General features: G+C 39.9%; 3 protein-coding genes across 3 annotated transcripts in view; 2 read left to right on the top strand and 1 right to left on the bottom strand.

The window, feature by feature from the left end:
* The window catches only part of LOC109863493 (tropomyosin-1), a 4,213-nt gene extending 1,617 nt beyond the window's left edge, over positions 1 to 2,596 (top strand). The window contains exons 2-7 of the mRNA XM_020443758.1: positions 1,009 to 1,296; positions 1,383 to 1,516; positions 1,609 to 1,797; positions 1,872 to 1,947; positions 2,049 to 2,181; positions 2,423 to 2,596. Coding sequence (XP_020299347.1) covers positions 1,057 to 1,296; positions 1,383 to 1,516; positions 1,609 to 1,797; positions 1,872 to 1,947; positions 2,049 to 2,181; positions 2,423 to 2,505 — 855 coding nt within the window. The 5' untranslated portion in view covers positions 1,009 to 1,056 and the 3' untranslated portion in view covers positions 2,506 to 2,596. The remainder of the gene's footprint in view (positions 1 to 1,008; positions 1,297 to 1,382; positions 1,517 to 1,608; positions 1,798 to 1,871; positions 1,948 to 2,048; positions 2,182 to 2,422) is intronic.
* A 3,742-nt stretch (positions 2,597 to 6,338) lies between these two features.
* On the bottom strand, positions 6,339 to 10,549 carry LOC109863625 (protein AF-9). The gene is made up of 3 exons (XM_020443963.1): positions 9,930 to 10,549; positions 9,347 to 9,612; positions 6,339 to 9,010 (listed from the first exon to the last, which is right to left on the bottom strand). The coding sequence occupies exons 1-3, from the start codon at positions 10,066 to 10,068 to the stop codon at positions 7,193 to 7,195; spliced, it is 2,223 nt and encodes a 740-aa protein (XP_020299552.1). The 5' UTR covers positions 10,069 to 10,549; the 3' UTR covers positions 6,339 to 7,192.
* A 1,181-nt stretch (positions 10,550 to 11,730) lies between these two features.
* Positions 11,731 to 16,573, top strand: part of LOC109863562 — a 29,078-nt gene continuing 24,235 nt past the window's right edge. The window contains exon 1 of the mRNA XM_020443834.1: positions 11,731 to 13,438. Coding sequence (XP_020299423.1) covers positions 12,437 to 13,438 — 1,002 coding nt within the window. The 5' untranslated portion in view covers positions 11,731 to 12,436. The remainder of the gene's footprint in view (positions 13,439 to 16,573) is intronic.

The following is a 16,573-nucleotide window of genomic DNA, read 5'->3' as shown; positions in this document are numbered from 1 at the left end:
GCCGTGGTCAATTTTGTCGTGTTTTTTTTTTTTTTGAAACGTTTATACACGAGTTGTGCTAAATTATTTTTTTCGTTTTTTTTTTTTTTTTTTTTTTTATTCTTGCTACAGTTTCTTTTAGCAACGTGCGGGTATTCAAGACACGTAGCTTTATGCTTATGTACATTGAAAATCAATATAACATATTATATTGATTACATGCAGCTCTGTCTTTTTAACGGCGTTTCTGCTTTAACACACACATTAAATGTTTTCCCATCCTGAAGTCATTGTGCTTATATAAATTCATCATGCATCACAAAAAATAATATTTTCGATGTTACATACATTTCGTTTGGATTGCATTTTCCGCTGGCGATGTGTTAGTTTTGTCATAAAAAAAAAAAAAAATAAAAGTAGGCGGTTTCCGTGAAAACGACGGAAAATATACGCGCACGTTCGGCATATACGAGGGCGTAAAATTCGCGCGCGAGACGAAATATCCGCGGCTATCACGAACTTAGTCGGCGAAGTTTTGTAAAATGCTATTAATACGCGTCGGTTAGATCGAATGTCGGTCGGTGGTGGCGGCCAAGTAAAGCCCGTTCTTCTGGGTTAAACTCGTTACGTTTTGGGCCTCTCTTCTTGCGCGGCGCCGCCACGGAGCGTCCGGAGAGCGACCGTTTCTCTCTCTCTCTCTCTCCGCCACCGCCGTTGTCGACGTCGTCGTCGTTCCGCACATATTTATAGAATCGGGCTGCGGGATGCTATTTCCGTAGACGCTCCGATGCGTGCGATCCTCCTCGTGCTTACGCGTTGCGATCAGCCGCCGGAATTGTGGCTCGCGGAACATCGGAGAGATTCAATAGCTCGCGAACCGCGCTTGGCCAGCATAACATACCTTCGTCGAATTGCATCCCCCGCCCGAGAGATAATGGAAGATCCAAAATTACGTTATTGCCAAGAAAATACGAATTGTTTGCGAAACAACACGATGGAACTTGACGTATGTGTACGTTTCATTTCCAGCACACTCGATAATTTCGTTGGGACAGTCCTCAAAACAAAGCCGCCACCATGGATGTCATCAAGAAGAAGATGCAAGCGATGAAGCTTGAGAAGGACAATGCTATGGACAAAGCGGACACCTGCGAGGGGCAGGCGAAGGACGCGAATATGCGCGCGGACAAGGTTCTCGAGGAGGTCGCGGAGCTCACGAAGAAATTGACTCAGGTCGAGAGCGATCTCAATTCGAACAAACAGGCTCTTGAGCAAGCCAACAAAGATCTTGAGGATCGCGAGAAATCCCTCACCAACGTGAGCTTCTTGTTCAGATGTTTATGTCGTCGTAATTTGCTCTGTTATGCGCGCTTCGAATTCCAATTGCTCTATGTCACTTTCAGGCTGAAGCCGAGGTCGCCGCACTTAATCGCAAAGTCCAGCTTATCGAGGAGGATCTTGAGCGTTCGGAGGAACGATTGAACACCGCGACTGCCAAGTTGACCGAAGCTTCGCAGGCCGCCGACGAGTCCAGCCGGTGATTATGTCGTTAATTGTTACACGCTTAAAGGCCGCTAAGTCGCACTCATTCTCGTTGCGTATTTAACATCGCGCAATTGCGTCTTGCAGTATGTGCAAAGTGTTGGAAAATCGCGCGCAGCAGGATGAGGAGAGGATGGACCAATTGACGAACCAACTGAAGGAGGCCCGTTTGCTCGCGGAAGACGCCGACGGCAAGTCCGACGAAGTGTCTCGCAAGCTGGCCTTCGTTGAAGACGAGCTCGAAGTCGCTGAGGATCGCGTGAAATCTGGCGAGGCGTAAGTGTCAGATTAACACAAGGAGTAGATTCAACATAAACAAATTCATTCTTCACTTTCTTTTTTTTCCGTAGCAAAATCATGGAGTTGGAAGAAGAGTTGAAGGTCGTTGGTAACAGCTTGAAGTCTCTGGAAGTCTCCGAAGAGAAGGTATGACTATAGCACAGTATGTCACATATTTGTATCATTTTTATAATCTTATGTTTTATTTAAAATGCCGCTTGTCACGACCACAATCTTTGCATTTTTAGGCCAATCAACGAGTCGAAGAATTCAAGCGTCAACTAAAGACCTTGACAGTGAAACTAAAGGAAGCCGAAGCCCGCGCCGAATTTGCCGAAAAGACCGTCAAGAAACTCCAGAAGGAGGTCGATAGGCTCGAAGGTAAAAAAACTTCTATTTTTTATACACGTAACCGAACTTATAATTGGCACTTTTTTAATAATTGATTTTGTCTAGTTATCATTTTTGCTTCTTTGGATACTTTTTATTTATTGACATTATAGAAGAAATAATTTGAATTTTTTATGGCAACATTATTTTCAAGTTCTTTAGTTAAAAAAAATTGACTGGTCTTTAAAATGCTTAGAAATTGGTGATAGAACATTCTTTTCTTACATTTCAGACGAACTTGGTATTAACAAGGACAGATACAAGTCGTTGGCCGACGAAATGGACTCGACATTCGCCGAATTGGCAGGATATTAGACCATTTTATTATTTCGTTACGCTTGTGTCTAATAATTGTATCAACTTTCTTCTGGGGAAAACAACATCTATATGTTTGTTGTGCCACCTGTTGTGAAGAATTCGACGTGATCGGAAAAAAAACGGCTGAAAGATACGCTTTTGAACATACGATACGAATCACGTCTTCACATTATCTTTGTAATTATTTAATTAATATTGTTATTATATAATGAAGTTACCAACAGACAAGCAGATCGTAATCACAATTTTACTCTGTTACATTTATTGTACGGAAGATTAAGAGAAATTAAATAAAATCAAAGAATATAATAAAAAATATACAAGCTACATATATGTATATAAAAACCAATACATAATATTTATCCTGAGATTTGTTGAATTCCCAATAGTGAATTAGTTTCATCTCACAGATATCAAGAAATATCGAAAGACACACAATTGGTTAAGATATATATATATATATATTTATATATATATATATTATTTTTTAATAGATTTAATGTGAATACATCAAAATGGCATACAAATCCAGTTTTGTCTTGTACTTGTATTTCACAAAGTCATTGATCATTTTACTCCGCATTTCATCATTTATTCATCTACTATGTACATATGTAAATGAGAATCATGAGAATTTATCATTCTTGTGCGCACGCGCGCGGCATCTATGACTTTTTTCTTTTTATACAACAATGATCTAGAAGTTCTTACAAAACCGCACAACAATAAACTTGAATGACTAAGCAATCATAAATATCATATAACGATCAAAATCAATCAAGTAAATTCAAGTATTATATAATTCATATGGTACTATCATAGAGTACAATCATCAGTGTATCATCGATATATACGTACACAATTGTTCGAACATTATTATAAAAATCAACGATCCGTATCCGTAAATATATGTATGTATAATATCTACTATGTATTTTGCGACACTTTTTACAATTATGTGTGTGTGTGATCTCTATTCATATATTATAGATAAATAACAACTTGCGATTAGAAGATCACGCCGTGTGTGTGTGAACACAAAATATGTTATGTATTATTATTTATACGATAATAAAAATAAAAGTGTGATTACAGATTTTTAAATCGCAAGAGCGAGAAAGAGAGAGAGAGAGTGAGAGATAAAGATAAAGATAGAGAGAGAGAGAGAGAGAGAGAGAGGAAAAGAGAGATATTGCGTAATCATGCAATAATAATCGAGCTGAATATCACATCACTACGATAAAACTTTATATATATGTACTTGTATAACTACATCTTGATTCGATCTGTTTGCAAAATCAAGCTTCAACGTTCATAAAAAATCTCATTTGCGAAATTCCGACAAAAAGTCTGAAAAAGGCATCTAAAAATTACATCTAATCTTATTAGCTTTTTTTTCCTCTCCTGTCCGTTGATACAGAGATGTAAAAAATATCTTGCACGGGTGTTGTTTGTATCATTTGATTACACGACAGAAGCTTTTATTATTTTATTACAACAACAAGCTTTGGTGTTCTATTGCATATGTGTGGTAATTCATCAAAATGAATATAAACCTCTTGCACTTCACCGCGCCAATTTTACGTCCCAAATATGTAAATATAAGATGATTAAAACATTGGGGGGCGGTAAAACGACTAAAGTCCGTATAACATGTAACATAACGCATTAAACTCTGTGGTATTTCGCAATAAATTTGTTACAGTTATTATGTGCGCGCTGAGCTACTTCGTACATAAGCAGATACAATATAACAAAGCTGCAGTCCACTATTATAGTATTTAAACGTACAATTCATATGTGTATATAATTAAATTTGCTTTGATATTTTGCCTCTTAGATCTGTCGCACAAGTTGATCTGTTGTTTTTAAATTATGGAATTACAAAAGTTTTGCTGAAACATACACACACACACACACACACACATATACACACAAAATGCAAACATATTTATTTATTTTCAAATCAAAAAAATTTGATACTTTATACAATTTTGTTGCTAATACATCATTTAAAATACATACATCAGATAATGCAGTATAATCTTCTATAATCCAGTTTCAAAAGCACTGCTTTGATTCTACTCGCAGTACGATTGCAAACTCGACGTTATATGGAAGTAACACACTGCATCAAATGATTGTACAAAACAACTGATACAATAATAATAGAAGAATTTTTAAAAATTCATACAAATAACATGCAAATAAAAAGTATGAAAAAACATAGAATAGACAATTTTATAAAATCGAAAAAAACAACTTTAAAAAATGTCACGTGAATGTTCGATGCAATAGCACTTCGACAGACATTTTCTTTCCCGCTTATTGGTGTTTACAACAACGTACGCCAAAATGGCATAACATCGAGTATTTTAATCGAGAAGCACACTTAACGCACACACGCACATATGAATCAATTGTACTGGCGTACCAGCGAATTCTATTCTATACTAGAATAAATATAGCTCACTGCAATGAAACGTGAATGTGAAAGAAAGAATTGGAAGAAAATAGAAAAAAAAAAAAAAGAAATATACCGCTGACAATTCACTAGAGAAGAGACAGAAAGGGAAGTGGTATTTACATGAGCAGCTTATCCGTCTTTCTCAATTTCGATCTAAGCATTGGAGCAAGCATTCCAGTGTAACATAGAGTTAACCGCCTGTAGAAAACATAACTGCGTGACATTTCACACATGTTTTCGCACATGTTTTTTTTTAGCCACACTTATCAACAACACATCGCCGAACTAGTGCCTTAAAATTATATAATATATATATTCTTTGCTATCTCATTTGTAACTTTATCAAAAACCATTAAACTATTTCACACGTATCAATTGCACGTAACATCTTGACTACGATACGAAGATTTATATATATTATAATCGTTGTGATCATACATATAATTTTATCAATAGCGAAATATTCCAATGCAATGTAAAGACGTATCACATAAAGCAAAGAAACATTTGTGTGACAGCTGCATAAACACGCCGCACAAACTGCGATGCATATGTGTGGTATTTGCGACAAAATTATATTAAAATTTGAAAAACGAGCTAGCAAAAAAAAAAAACAAGAGACTGTTGATACATGTTGATGATCGTATATACCTACCCAAACAATGAATTCTTTTATAACGCATATTAATCCTTTGACTGCGGCGTGTTAACCGCATGATTAGCACTTATTAATATTCATTTGTATCTCCTCTCAGAATTTCGAGGGGGAAACTGGCCTCGTCGAGTAATACTAAGATAATCTGTGTGTAGAGCTCTACATACGTAGAGAGACTCCACATGTGTGTGACAGGATATGTCGATTTGTGACAACGCGCGTACATGTACAGCGTCGCGCGCAGCCAAAGAATTAGGTTTGGAATTCTTTACAAGAATTTCTGATGATTTTACTCAAATCGATCTATGTGAAGAATCATCATTTTTGTCATCGCATTTTTTTTTAAATCCCTCTCATCCCTGACAGTGCAATTTGCAAGTAGAAAATATTACGGCTGGGATACAGAGGAAATTTTCTTAACGTATGCATAATATGTTATAGAGAATATCCTAAACATATATCACACGCGCGTGCGAATTGTCGTTAGAAGAATCTTCTTTCGCACACATATTTCCTATGCGCAAATACATAAGTCATCACACTTTTTTTTATAAACTCGCTGTCACTGTACGTCAACACAAGTATAGTCTATATACGATCTGTACAAAAATATCAATAAATATTGTGTAGTCTCAATATAAATAAGTAAACTAGGCTTTTTTTATGTTCCAAACACACACACGCGCGCACACACACGATGAAAAAAAAAAAAAAGAAGAAAAATACGCAACGTTAAAAATATGTCTATATGTTACAAAGCAATGACACACACACATGACACGGTGTTCGTGCTTACAATTATTTCTTGTATCACTAAATCAGTGCAATCATACGCAATACATACAATGTACGATAAGAAATCAACTTTTTCTCTGCGTAGTAGATAACGTCCGATAAATGCAAATGTTAATATGTTTTTTAGTGCACCAAAATATTATTCTACAAAGTACTGCGGTATCTCGTTAATGAAGAAAATTTTGGTTCTTAATTAACGGAGTAGCAGAGTACGCTTTTTTTCTAGATAAAAATTATCTAGAAATTAATACAAATTATCTCGACCAATAAAGAAAAAAATCAAGTAAAATGAGAAACGATTACAGAGGCGTACGTGACGGAGTCGATATCCCGTTGTCAAAACACAGGATTGATCTGTCACACGTCTTTTTATAACACAAGTTAAATTTCTTTCTTTCTTAACGGGGAACTACTTGGTACAACGTGTGCCAAATCTCCTCGTATATATTATATACATATACTTTGTCGTCTAATTTAGAACATTTTAAAACGTCTGTTACGACATTCTGGGTATCGCGATATAAAAGAAAAAAAAAAAAAAAAAAAACATGCAAAAGTAAGTTTTAAATTCTTTAAAGATATTTATTTAAGTTTTCCGAGTAATATAACTAAAAACTCTCATTATTCAAAAATGAATTCCTCTGTTTGGAATTTTATACGTCTATACTTGCCGGAAATTCTTTCTTAGCAAGATAAATTTCATGCAATCTTACAAGTATGTATACAAGTTAACCAAACAGGTGTGATATACCTTACATCACAGATGGTCAAGATGCAGAGAAAAACTGTTGAAGACGCTGTACAGTTCTACGATCCAACGCACACAGGTCGAAATCGAACGTCTTCTTCGTGATTTCGTATTGGCCGGTCTCCGCAATTAGCTGCACCACTCTCTGCAGCTCTTGATTATCTTGCAACGTCATTATTTTGTGTTGCAGATCCTTCAATTGAGATACATAGTCCTCGGAGAATATCGGCGGCTCATTGATCTCCACGTCAGTGCTGTTGGTGGAATCGGGAGCTACCTGTTCGACGTAAGTATCGATATCCTTGTCATTGACCACCTGATCCATCAAATCGACACGATCGTCCTTCTTAAGATCTTTGTCCTTTTTCATGTCCTTTTCCGAATGATGAACAGCATCGCCGTCTATCGCGACCGGAGACTGACTCGACGAGACTGGCTCCAAAGGTGGAGAAGTCGATTGGCGTTTCGCTGAAATCTCTTCGTCTTCTTTGTTTCTCTTTCTCTTTCGGCTTTCTCTTTCCTCGCTCCTTTTGGATTTGTCTTTTCTATTGCGATCGCTCTTGTCCTTCTTTATCTCCATCGATATGCCGGGAGAAAGTGGTTTTGCCATTTCCACGGGTGTAGTTGATATCGCAGGTTCCGTTTCCTTTTTGATATTAGTCATGTTTTTGCTTTCAGGTAACGAGTCGTCGTCTACCGAAGGTGCCGAATCGCTGCTGTCTTTTTCCGGCATCTCCGTTATAAGAGTGGACAGTGGATTTCCGCCGGACGTGGCGGAAGACGCGTTGTTTTGTTTCTCACTGCTGTCTTTACTTCTTTCCCGTTTCTCCTTCTTTTCCCTGTCTTTGCTGTCCCTCTTGTCCTTTTTGTCTCTCTTTTTATGTTTGTGCTTCTGTCTCTCTTTGTCGCTCTTACCATCCTTCGTTTTCTCAGACTTCTCATTCTTGTCTGATTTTTCCACTTTTATTGCTTTGTCATCTTTCACCTTGTCGTTTTCCTTCGAGGGTTTTGGCGATTTTCTGCCGTCTCTCGATGACGATTTATATTCCTGGGTTTTCTCTTTATCCGATTTTTCCACCTTGTCTGTTCTTTCGGGTTTCTTCTCGCTTATCTTTGCGATGTCTTTAACAGCAACTTTATCCGCAGCATCTTTATACTTGTCTTTTCGTTCTTTGTCTTTGTCATCTTTGTGTCTTTTCTTCTCTTTTTTTCTCTCAGATTTAGAGGAATCAATTCCATCACTTTTGGAATTACTCTTCGTTTTCTCCTTATCCTTGCTATCCTTTTCTTTTTCCATACTCTTCTTCACTTCTTTCTCCTTTGATTTAGGTGATAGAGAATGCTTTGCAGTTGGTGGAGGAGGAGTTGATGACTTCTTTGCAGCAACAGGTGACGGTGGTCTCTTGGTTCCAGGACTTGAGTGACTCTTATTCCCAGGACTAGGAAGATCTTTCTTAGATCTTTCTTTACTTTTAAGTTGATCCTTAGAACTATCTCTAGTCTTTTTATCCTTCTTATCGTCTACTTTGTCTTTTCTATTGTCCCTGTGAAGACCTTCCTTCGTTTTAATTGTTTTATCTATTTTGTCAGATTTTTCAATCACAGCAGAAGGCTTAGAAGCTATGTTTTTATCGGATTGATTCATCTTCTTGCTGTCTGGTGATATTTTCACAGGAGCTGTTTTGATAGGAGGACCAAACAAATCATGAAACGGGTTAGAAGTTTTGGATTCAGAAATGCGATGTTTCTTGTTCTCACTGCCGTTCAACTTTGGTTTGCCAATCAATGTTTTTGTATCATTTTTCTCCAATGAACCATCTCTACTAGATACCATAACCTAAAATAATTAATTAATTTTGATTTGTTTTTGATCCATGAATGTTTTCTCCTGTACTTATTTGTTATCTTCTTTATAAATGTTTATAATGATTACACCTTTAAAAGAAAGTCAAAATGACTTTCAATATACAATCATAAAAAATAGAAAAAAGCTATTAATAAACTTTAATTATATTCAAGTATCTTGCAGTAAACACAAAAATGGATAAAACTAAATATCAATTTTATAAAATTATGTATTTCTGTGATCTGTAATAGCCAACCAATTGGCTCTTCTCTCTTTAATCATATAATAATTCTTAAAGATTTCAATATGTATAAATATTATACTTACACCTCCACCTTTCAATAACTTTTTTCTAAATTCATCAGAAGGATTACGAAATATTTCTGCATGACGAGTGACATTATTAATAGGTGGGCCACTTGGCTGCAGATGAAGATCATATGTTATTTGAAATTTTTTCGGCTCATCTTTATTTCTCAAATAAATTTCTATAGGTATTATGAAGCCTGCATAGCCAGATTCCTTTACTACAAATGGCGGTTCTTTCAGCACTCTTTTGGGATTCCGAAATGTGTCATGTAACAGGAATACCACTGGAAACAATAAGTCATTAGTAGACAATTTGTCTTATCTTATCTTAAGTAGTCAGAGTTTTTTGTCTACAAAACTATCAAACTTTCTAAGTTGTTTTATAACATTATATAAAGTTTACAAATTTGTAAAATAAAATCTGACGTTGTGATATTTTGAGTCAAAGTTTTGAACTTTCGAAAGTTGATAAATAATGTAAACAATAGAGAAAAGAACGAATAAAATTGCAAATTTGCAGAAGTTAATTAACTCGTACTTAATAAATATATTAAACGGTTCAACATTGAAGAGAAACCTCGTAAATCAGTAAATAACGTACCTTTTTCAATGTATTGATATATATCGGCATTGTCAATTCCGCGTACGAACACTTCCCAATCGTGCGTGTAACCCTCCGGAGTGGTACGCATCCGCAGTGTCGACGTGTGTCCACATTCCAGAGTGATGCGGACTGCCATCCTCTCTATTGCCACTAAAGTCACTCACTCGTCTCACTCGATGAAGAAAACACCAAGAAAAACAACTAATTTCGCACGGAGACACTGAGTGTTGTTACATCTTCAGTCATGTTCCGAGAGGATGTTGCAAACGTTCGGTCCCGATATCTCCCGATCAGGCGCGAAACAACTTGATTAACCACACGCGACCGGAAAGCATCGTGGTCACGGGGGGTTGACAGTGGTTCTTTTCTGATTTTCCGAGGCACGAAAAATTCCGGAGCGCCTATCGCTTCTCAGCGCTCTAGTTCTGTATGAAAATGTTTAACCGCCAACCGTAAGGACCGACGCAAACACTCGCGAGTCTTACTAACCAGAATTTTATTCGTCCGTATCGTCGTTCAGCTGTGAGCCCCAATTATATCGCGGACTGAACCGAACTCGATCATCAACAGGTAAAGCGTACACCAACGAGACTCGTCGGCATCGTCCGACAATCTTCACCGTGTGATGCATGTAAACCTTGTTCCCCGCACTCTGCGCCCCTCTGAGAAAATCGAAGTCGCCATCTGTCGGTGCGAGATAACTCGATTACGGTTTGTTTACATGTATTTACGATATTGCCAACGTGTTATGCGCGATGAGACACAACGCGATAGCCAATCAGCATTTTGATCTACAAAAGAGCAGCGTATTGATTGGCTATTGCGTCGATTCTGATCGACCAATCGCATCGTAACATTACGATGGTATTTTACTCACAGATTAAGGCCTTCGCACACAAATTGCCGTAGCTGTAACATACCGTAAAAATTAGCCAATTACATTAAGAATTTTCTAATCACAAAGCGAAACCATTTTCGAATATAAACGATTATAATTGGTCAATTTTTACGGTACGTCTTACGGTTGTCTATGGCGATATGAGCGCGATGACCCTTAAAGTTTGTAGCACATATGCGAAAGATTCACAGATGGCGCTAGTAGTGAGAGTGTTGCGCGACAGCGAGACGTGTCGGTAAGTTCGAATAAAAAACGTACATGTTTATAAAATCACACGCTACAAGAAATATCATTACATTGTTCGTATTAACGTAAGTAAAATAATGCTTTTTGTAAGTTAATAAATAATAAGTTTAACTGGTTATACACGTTATTTAAGATTGCACAGAGAAATACTTCAACATAAAAACTGTTTCAAAACTTTCAACTTATTAAACAAAAACAGTTCTGTAAAAATTAGTAGTTTTTCGTATCAATCTTTTAAGATTGACACGAAACAGATGATAACGTAACAGATGATAACGTTTGTGAGAACGCGCTTGCGTTAAGATTTAAATTTGGCGCCACTTCCCCACTCGCTTGTATTTCAATTTGCTAGTTCGGGATCGCTCGCTTAGACGGCGCTGAGAGCGGCGTCCCCCTCTCTCAGAATTCGAGTTTGAATTGAACCCCTATTCGCGTTCAACATCCGGCGCAGCAGCAACATAGCGGCGGTGAAAGGTGGTGTTTCCACATACTGGAAGGGGTGTCCGGTCTCCCATGGCCGTTGCCGCGAAGGGTCGCAACGAAGAGAGGAGAGGGAGAAACCGATGCTGCGGGGTGCGTTTCCCGCGCGACGCGCACGTGAGCGCAGCGCCGAGCAACGCGAGTGTCTCGCGCATCAACACATCGAGCGGGAAACGTCAAGCGCTCGCGCCATGAGCGGCGCGACAGCTTCGGTCAACTTCGCGACGCAGGACTCGTGACGCGATCTGTTTTTCGATACTTATCGATACCGCGAAGTGACATTCGATATCGCGAGGAAAAACTTTCTCGAAGGAACACTCGTGAAATGTTCGTGTGTAGTGCAAAAAGTCGGTTTTCGCGAGTGCCGTGAATGAAAAGGAACACGCGAGGAAGGAAACGATTTTCGTTTGTCGAACGTTTTGTCCGCGTGTTTTCGTCGCGTGTCAAGTATATCGCAAACAACAAAAACACGTTCGAGATTTAGTGATAGCGGGGAACGGTAGTAATCGGTTGTGGTTATTTACGTTGTCGGGTCGACAAAAAGCGGCGTGAGTTTTCGTCCTATCTTATCTATAAGCAGCACGCGCCGAATACAATGAGAAGTGAAGTGGCTTATTAAAACCTTTTTAAGTTAGCGAGAAAACGTAAATACTGTGTCGGTAAACTCTCGTAGATAACAACAAAGTGACTTTCACGTGTGACCGATCGTCTGTTTCAATCAAAATATATCTGCAACAAATATGTTTACCTGAAGGTTACAGAAGCAACATGTCGCTTTCGTTGCGGAAGATCGAAAAGGAAACAAGATAGGGGGGGCTGCATCGGTAGGTGAGCGCTGATTTTTTCAGATAATCGCTAAAGTATCACCTTGAGAGACACAATGGAGGAAGTCGAGAGCATGCCCGTCGCTCAGACGCCGCACGTCTGTGTGAACTACAGTTTCCAGCTTCAAAACAGCACGGACAGCGGTTACCTGTCCACCCTCACGCCGCACACCAGCAGCAGCTGTGCGCTGACGGTGACCGGCTACAGAACGCGATCTTCTTCCGGAGCGTTGTCCGCCAAGAAGCACTACAGATTCCGTCGGGATCCTATTCAGTGCGAGAAATCGCAGAGAGTCGCGCGCCGTTCAAAGTACAGTCATCTGTTGAACACTTCTGATTCCGAGACCCACCCCGTTTCCGAGATCTCGTCCGTCGAACATGACTCCGTGCTAGAACCCTCATGTGTGAGTATCAACCAGAGCCTCGGTCTGGTACACTCCACCCCGAGCTGCGCCAGCAACGAGTGCGACGAGGTTCTCAGGAACAGAAGCGAGAAGAAATGGAGAGCCCTGGTGCCCGTCACACCCGCGTCCGAGAATCGGAAGCTGAGCGAGCTGTGCATCACGGATCTGGCCGCCACGTCGGAGATCAAACCGAAGAAGCTGGACTTCAGCTATCGCGGTCTGTTCGCGACATTGCGAAGCAACATCAGATCCGGTTCGGATTACGCCGGAAGAGAAAGAGTTGACTTTCTGTCGCTTCTCGGTGAGGAGAGCAACCATTTGCACGTAGTTTCGAAAATCCTAGCTTATCTCGGACCTCAGGACCTGTGCTCCGTTAGCATGGTGTCCACAGCGTGGAGGAGAATTTGCGAAAGAGACTCAATTGCCAAGAAGAGAAAGATTAGTTATATCTTGTGCAAGCAGAACATCAAGGAGAATTTGAGGCTGGCGAAAAAGATGAAGCACGAGGAAGAATTGCAGACGAGTCCCAAGAGCAGACCCTACGCCAGGAAGGGGTGTCTGTTGGATGTGCAGAACTTGCTACACGCTCCGAAGCAACTTGCAAACAGCCCGCCCGTGTCGCCGAGCAAAGTCAAGTTTCATTCCTTCGTCAAGGTGAGTGAAACTTGGAATTTGGAAATTTTTTGTTGCTTTCGCACAATCTGTCTCCAGGGGTGAGGTCTACCTGCTAGACTTTGTTTTAAGACTATTTACAAATAATTTTCTTATTTCACGTATGTTTATAATAACGTATTTTTCTTATTCCAAAAAATAGCTCTTTATTTACGTACATATTTATAAAACAAATTTTCGTGTTAAAATTTACAAATGCGGTTTCGAGAACAAACGATTCTTTCTCGAACTTTACGACAGAATGCAGTTTCGTGAGAAAGATCGCGTTGAAGTCAATGACTGAAACAACATGGTCAGATTTCGAGGAACCGCGAGCTTGTTGTACACCTTTCTCAGGCTTCTCGTATTCGACACCCTACGAGTTAATGCATGTTGCGTTCCGTCGTCGAGAATCGTGTTCGTCGCGTATATCTTGTACAAGACAGTCAGATAGATTGTGTAATTCGCGCTGTTATCATTTAAAGAGTGTCTTCTCTTTGGTGCACTACGTGTGACTGTCATTTCAATTGAATATTAATAATATAAAATATAGAATTAGGTCTCACGCTCGCGTTATTTCATTCGCAAATGCGACTGGTCGCACACCTAACATCCGTTGCGACAAAATGCAACGTCCGTTTTTCTAACGCTAGTGCGAACCCCTGACGCGCACAATAGACGCACAGCTCTGTTGTTGCACGTTTCGGACTTTCGGAGTATTGTAAATCTCAGAAAATCACGACATTCCTGGAGAGAGAGAAAAAAAACAGAATCTAAGAAGTTTTCTGAGACTTCATTGAAACGTTTCTTTGAATGTTGTTCTTTTCTTTTTCTTTAGAATTTTTTTACATTTTCTGTGTCCTGTGGAGTTGAACAGATTTCACGTTTTTTGAAACGTTGTATTTTTTGAATAAAAAAACAACGAAATTTTGGTTTGCAGATAAGATGAAAAGTTTGTACGTATTTAGCGCGATACATGTTAATTAACATGAGTAATCGATCTCGTCGCACGAGATGTTTTAACATAAATTAATAGAATGTACGCGAATATAACATTGTTGCGTCAAGCGTGTCGAAACCTATAATTAAGGATTGTTCCTCGTCATTTCGATGCTCGTAATTCCCTCGCGCGAGCAGAAACACGACGGCTAATTACCTCGGGCGAGATCCGATAATCGATCGCCCGGTAGTCCCTGAATTTCCCTCGACCAAATGAGCATTCGCGTAGTTCGCGCGCGCAAAATCGAATCGCGGCCAGGTAATTGTTTCGATTGTCAGATCGTTACTTTGACGTTGATTTATCGTCATTTTCGCTTCGAGCCGCCCGAGTGAGGGATAATTGCTTCGCGAGTCGTTAAGGCCTCGAGATAAGCGAGATCCGTCGACGACGCGCAACGCTGACGGATGCTCATCCCACGAATGATGGGATTCCGCGTGGTTTTGTATAATAACTTTTTCGCTCGCGCGAGCAGCGATCTACTTTGAAATGTTTAACAATAATATATTACAAAATAATACGTTACAAACGACCATGCAATTGTAGTTGTTTGTGAGACATAACACGTCTCATATAACGCACAAACGTTCCTTGACTGCAACAATTTTCTCGTCGCGGAGGCTAGTGACTCGCGCAATTCCGCGAGAGAAATTATGACCGAACGTTCAAACGTCTTTATGTAAGGCCAATGAATAATCCCGTAGTTGCGCGTTGTCGTTTCCGCGCGCGCGCACAGATATTCTCATTAAGTTATCCGACACGAGTCCGGTTCCGCCGAATGTCCGTAAACCTCGTAGCGAAACCCCGGCGAGACAAACGCGATGATTTACACGCGGAAATCAGTCAGACGATGGCGTGAAGAATCGCAGTTGACAGTGACGTACGTGCTTTCTCGTTGCCGTCGTCTCTCTCGACGGCTACCCCGCTTCCTCTCTCGTTTTTTCTCCCCTTCTTTCCCTCCTCATCGCGCTTTCATCGGGCGCGATGCATTCCTCCTCGCGTTAGATCGCGATACCGGATGCAAGTGGCGTATACACCTCGAGGTCCTTTGTTGCGTTCGCGCAACGATCGCGCGCAGAGCTTGCGGTCGTCGCGCGCTTGTGTGTCAAAGTCGCCGACCACACGTCCGCACACACGGCGTCGCGCCTCCTCTATTGTATATCGTCGCGCGAACAACGATAAAACGCACCCTTGCAACACGTCTGTGTGTCGCATTCCGTCCGCGACACGCTTCACAAAAGCAACTCGCACGATTGAACCGCGAATAAGATTTACTCCTAATTCCGAACCTCCCCTTTGGAATTTCCCCTTTGCTCACCATCTCTTTCGAAACCTTCTTCAAAAATTTATTTAAAAAAATAAATTCAATATGTAAAACTATTTGTTCGTTAAATAAACAACAAAATTGGTAGACACTTGAAAGAAGTTTTGGAAAATTTTTCGAATAGTTTTAAGTCGAACAAAACGCGTCAGACCTTCACTTTTAAGAACGCTTGAGGATTAGGGATTGAAGTCGGATTTTCGACAGCTGTTGTCTCAAACAAACTTTTCGCTTTCTTTTCCGGCTTGAATAAGTCATCGATTGATAAAGTTTTTAAGAGATCGTAAGATATTACATAGGAAGGGCGAGGTAAAAAATATTACGACGCAAAAACGATGATTGGGTCGTAAATAAAATTAGGATGAGAGAGAGAGAGAGGGAGAAAGACGTGCGAAGAGAAGTCGACGTTACGGATCGCATTGCGAGCGAATGCGCAACGTTGTTTTAGTGCGCCTCGCCAAAATTGAGTCCGGCGGGCAATATATCAGAAAGAGAGAAGAGGTCTCTTCTTTCTACGTGCGCGTTCAAGGAGAGAGAGAGAAAGAAAGAGAGAAAGCTGAGCGAGCCCCGGCACTCTCGTTTCTCTCCTCTAGATCGCGAGTTCAGCCTGCGGCGAAAACCAGCCATGGCAGAACAATGCGAATATATTATGGTATCTGGCACTAAAACAAAGGGTGGACAGAGAAGAGAGCCCTTTAGTGTTTTACGACAGTTGCGCGAGACAATGCCGAACCGCAAGCAGATGTAATGCGCAAAGACAAAAAAAAAAAAAAAAAAAAAACAAAAAGGGCGTTTTAACCGCGAAATTCAAGAGATTGCT

The sequence above is a fragment of the Pseudomyrmex gracilis genome, unplaced genomic scaffold, assembly GCF_002006095.1.
Source record: "Pseudomyrmex gracilis isolate BER0280 unplaced genomic scaffold, ASM200609v1 scaffold_11, whole genome shotgun sequence".
NCBI classification, from domain to species: domain Eukaryota; kingdom Metazoa; phylum Arthropoda; class Insecta; order Hymenoptera; family Formicidae; genus Pseudomyrmex; species Pseudomyrmex gracilis.
The sequence above is the reverse complement of the archived record's forward strand: the minus strand, read 5'-3'. Positions and strand labels throughout refer to the sequence as shown.

Bases quoted from the DNA above. Each gene is read 5' to 3' on its own strand.
- LOC109863625 (XM_020443963.1), bottom strand. From the start codon at position 10,068: ATGGCAGTCCGCATCACTCTGGAATGTGGACACACGTCGACACTGCGG. The intron at 9,613-9,929 runs GTACGTTATTTA...TATTGTTTCCAG, and splicing joins ATATCAATACATTGAAAAAG to TGGTATTCCTGTTACATGAC. The intron at 9,011-9,346 runs GTAAGTATAATA...TAATTATTTTAG, and splicing joins AGTTATTGAAAGGTGGAGGT to GTTATGGTATCTAGTAGAGA.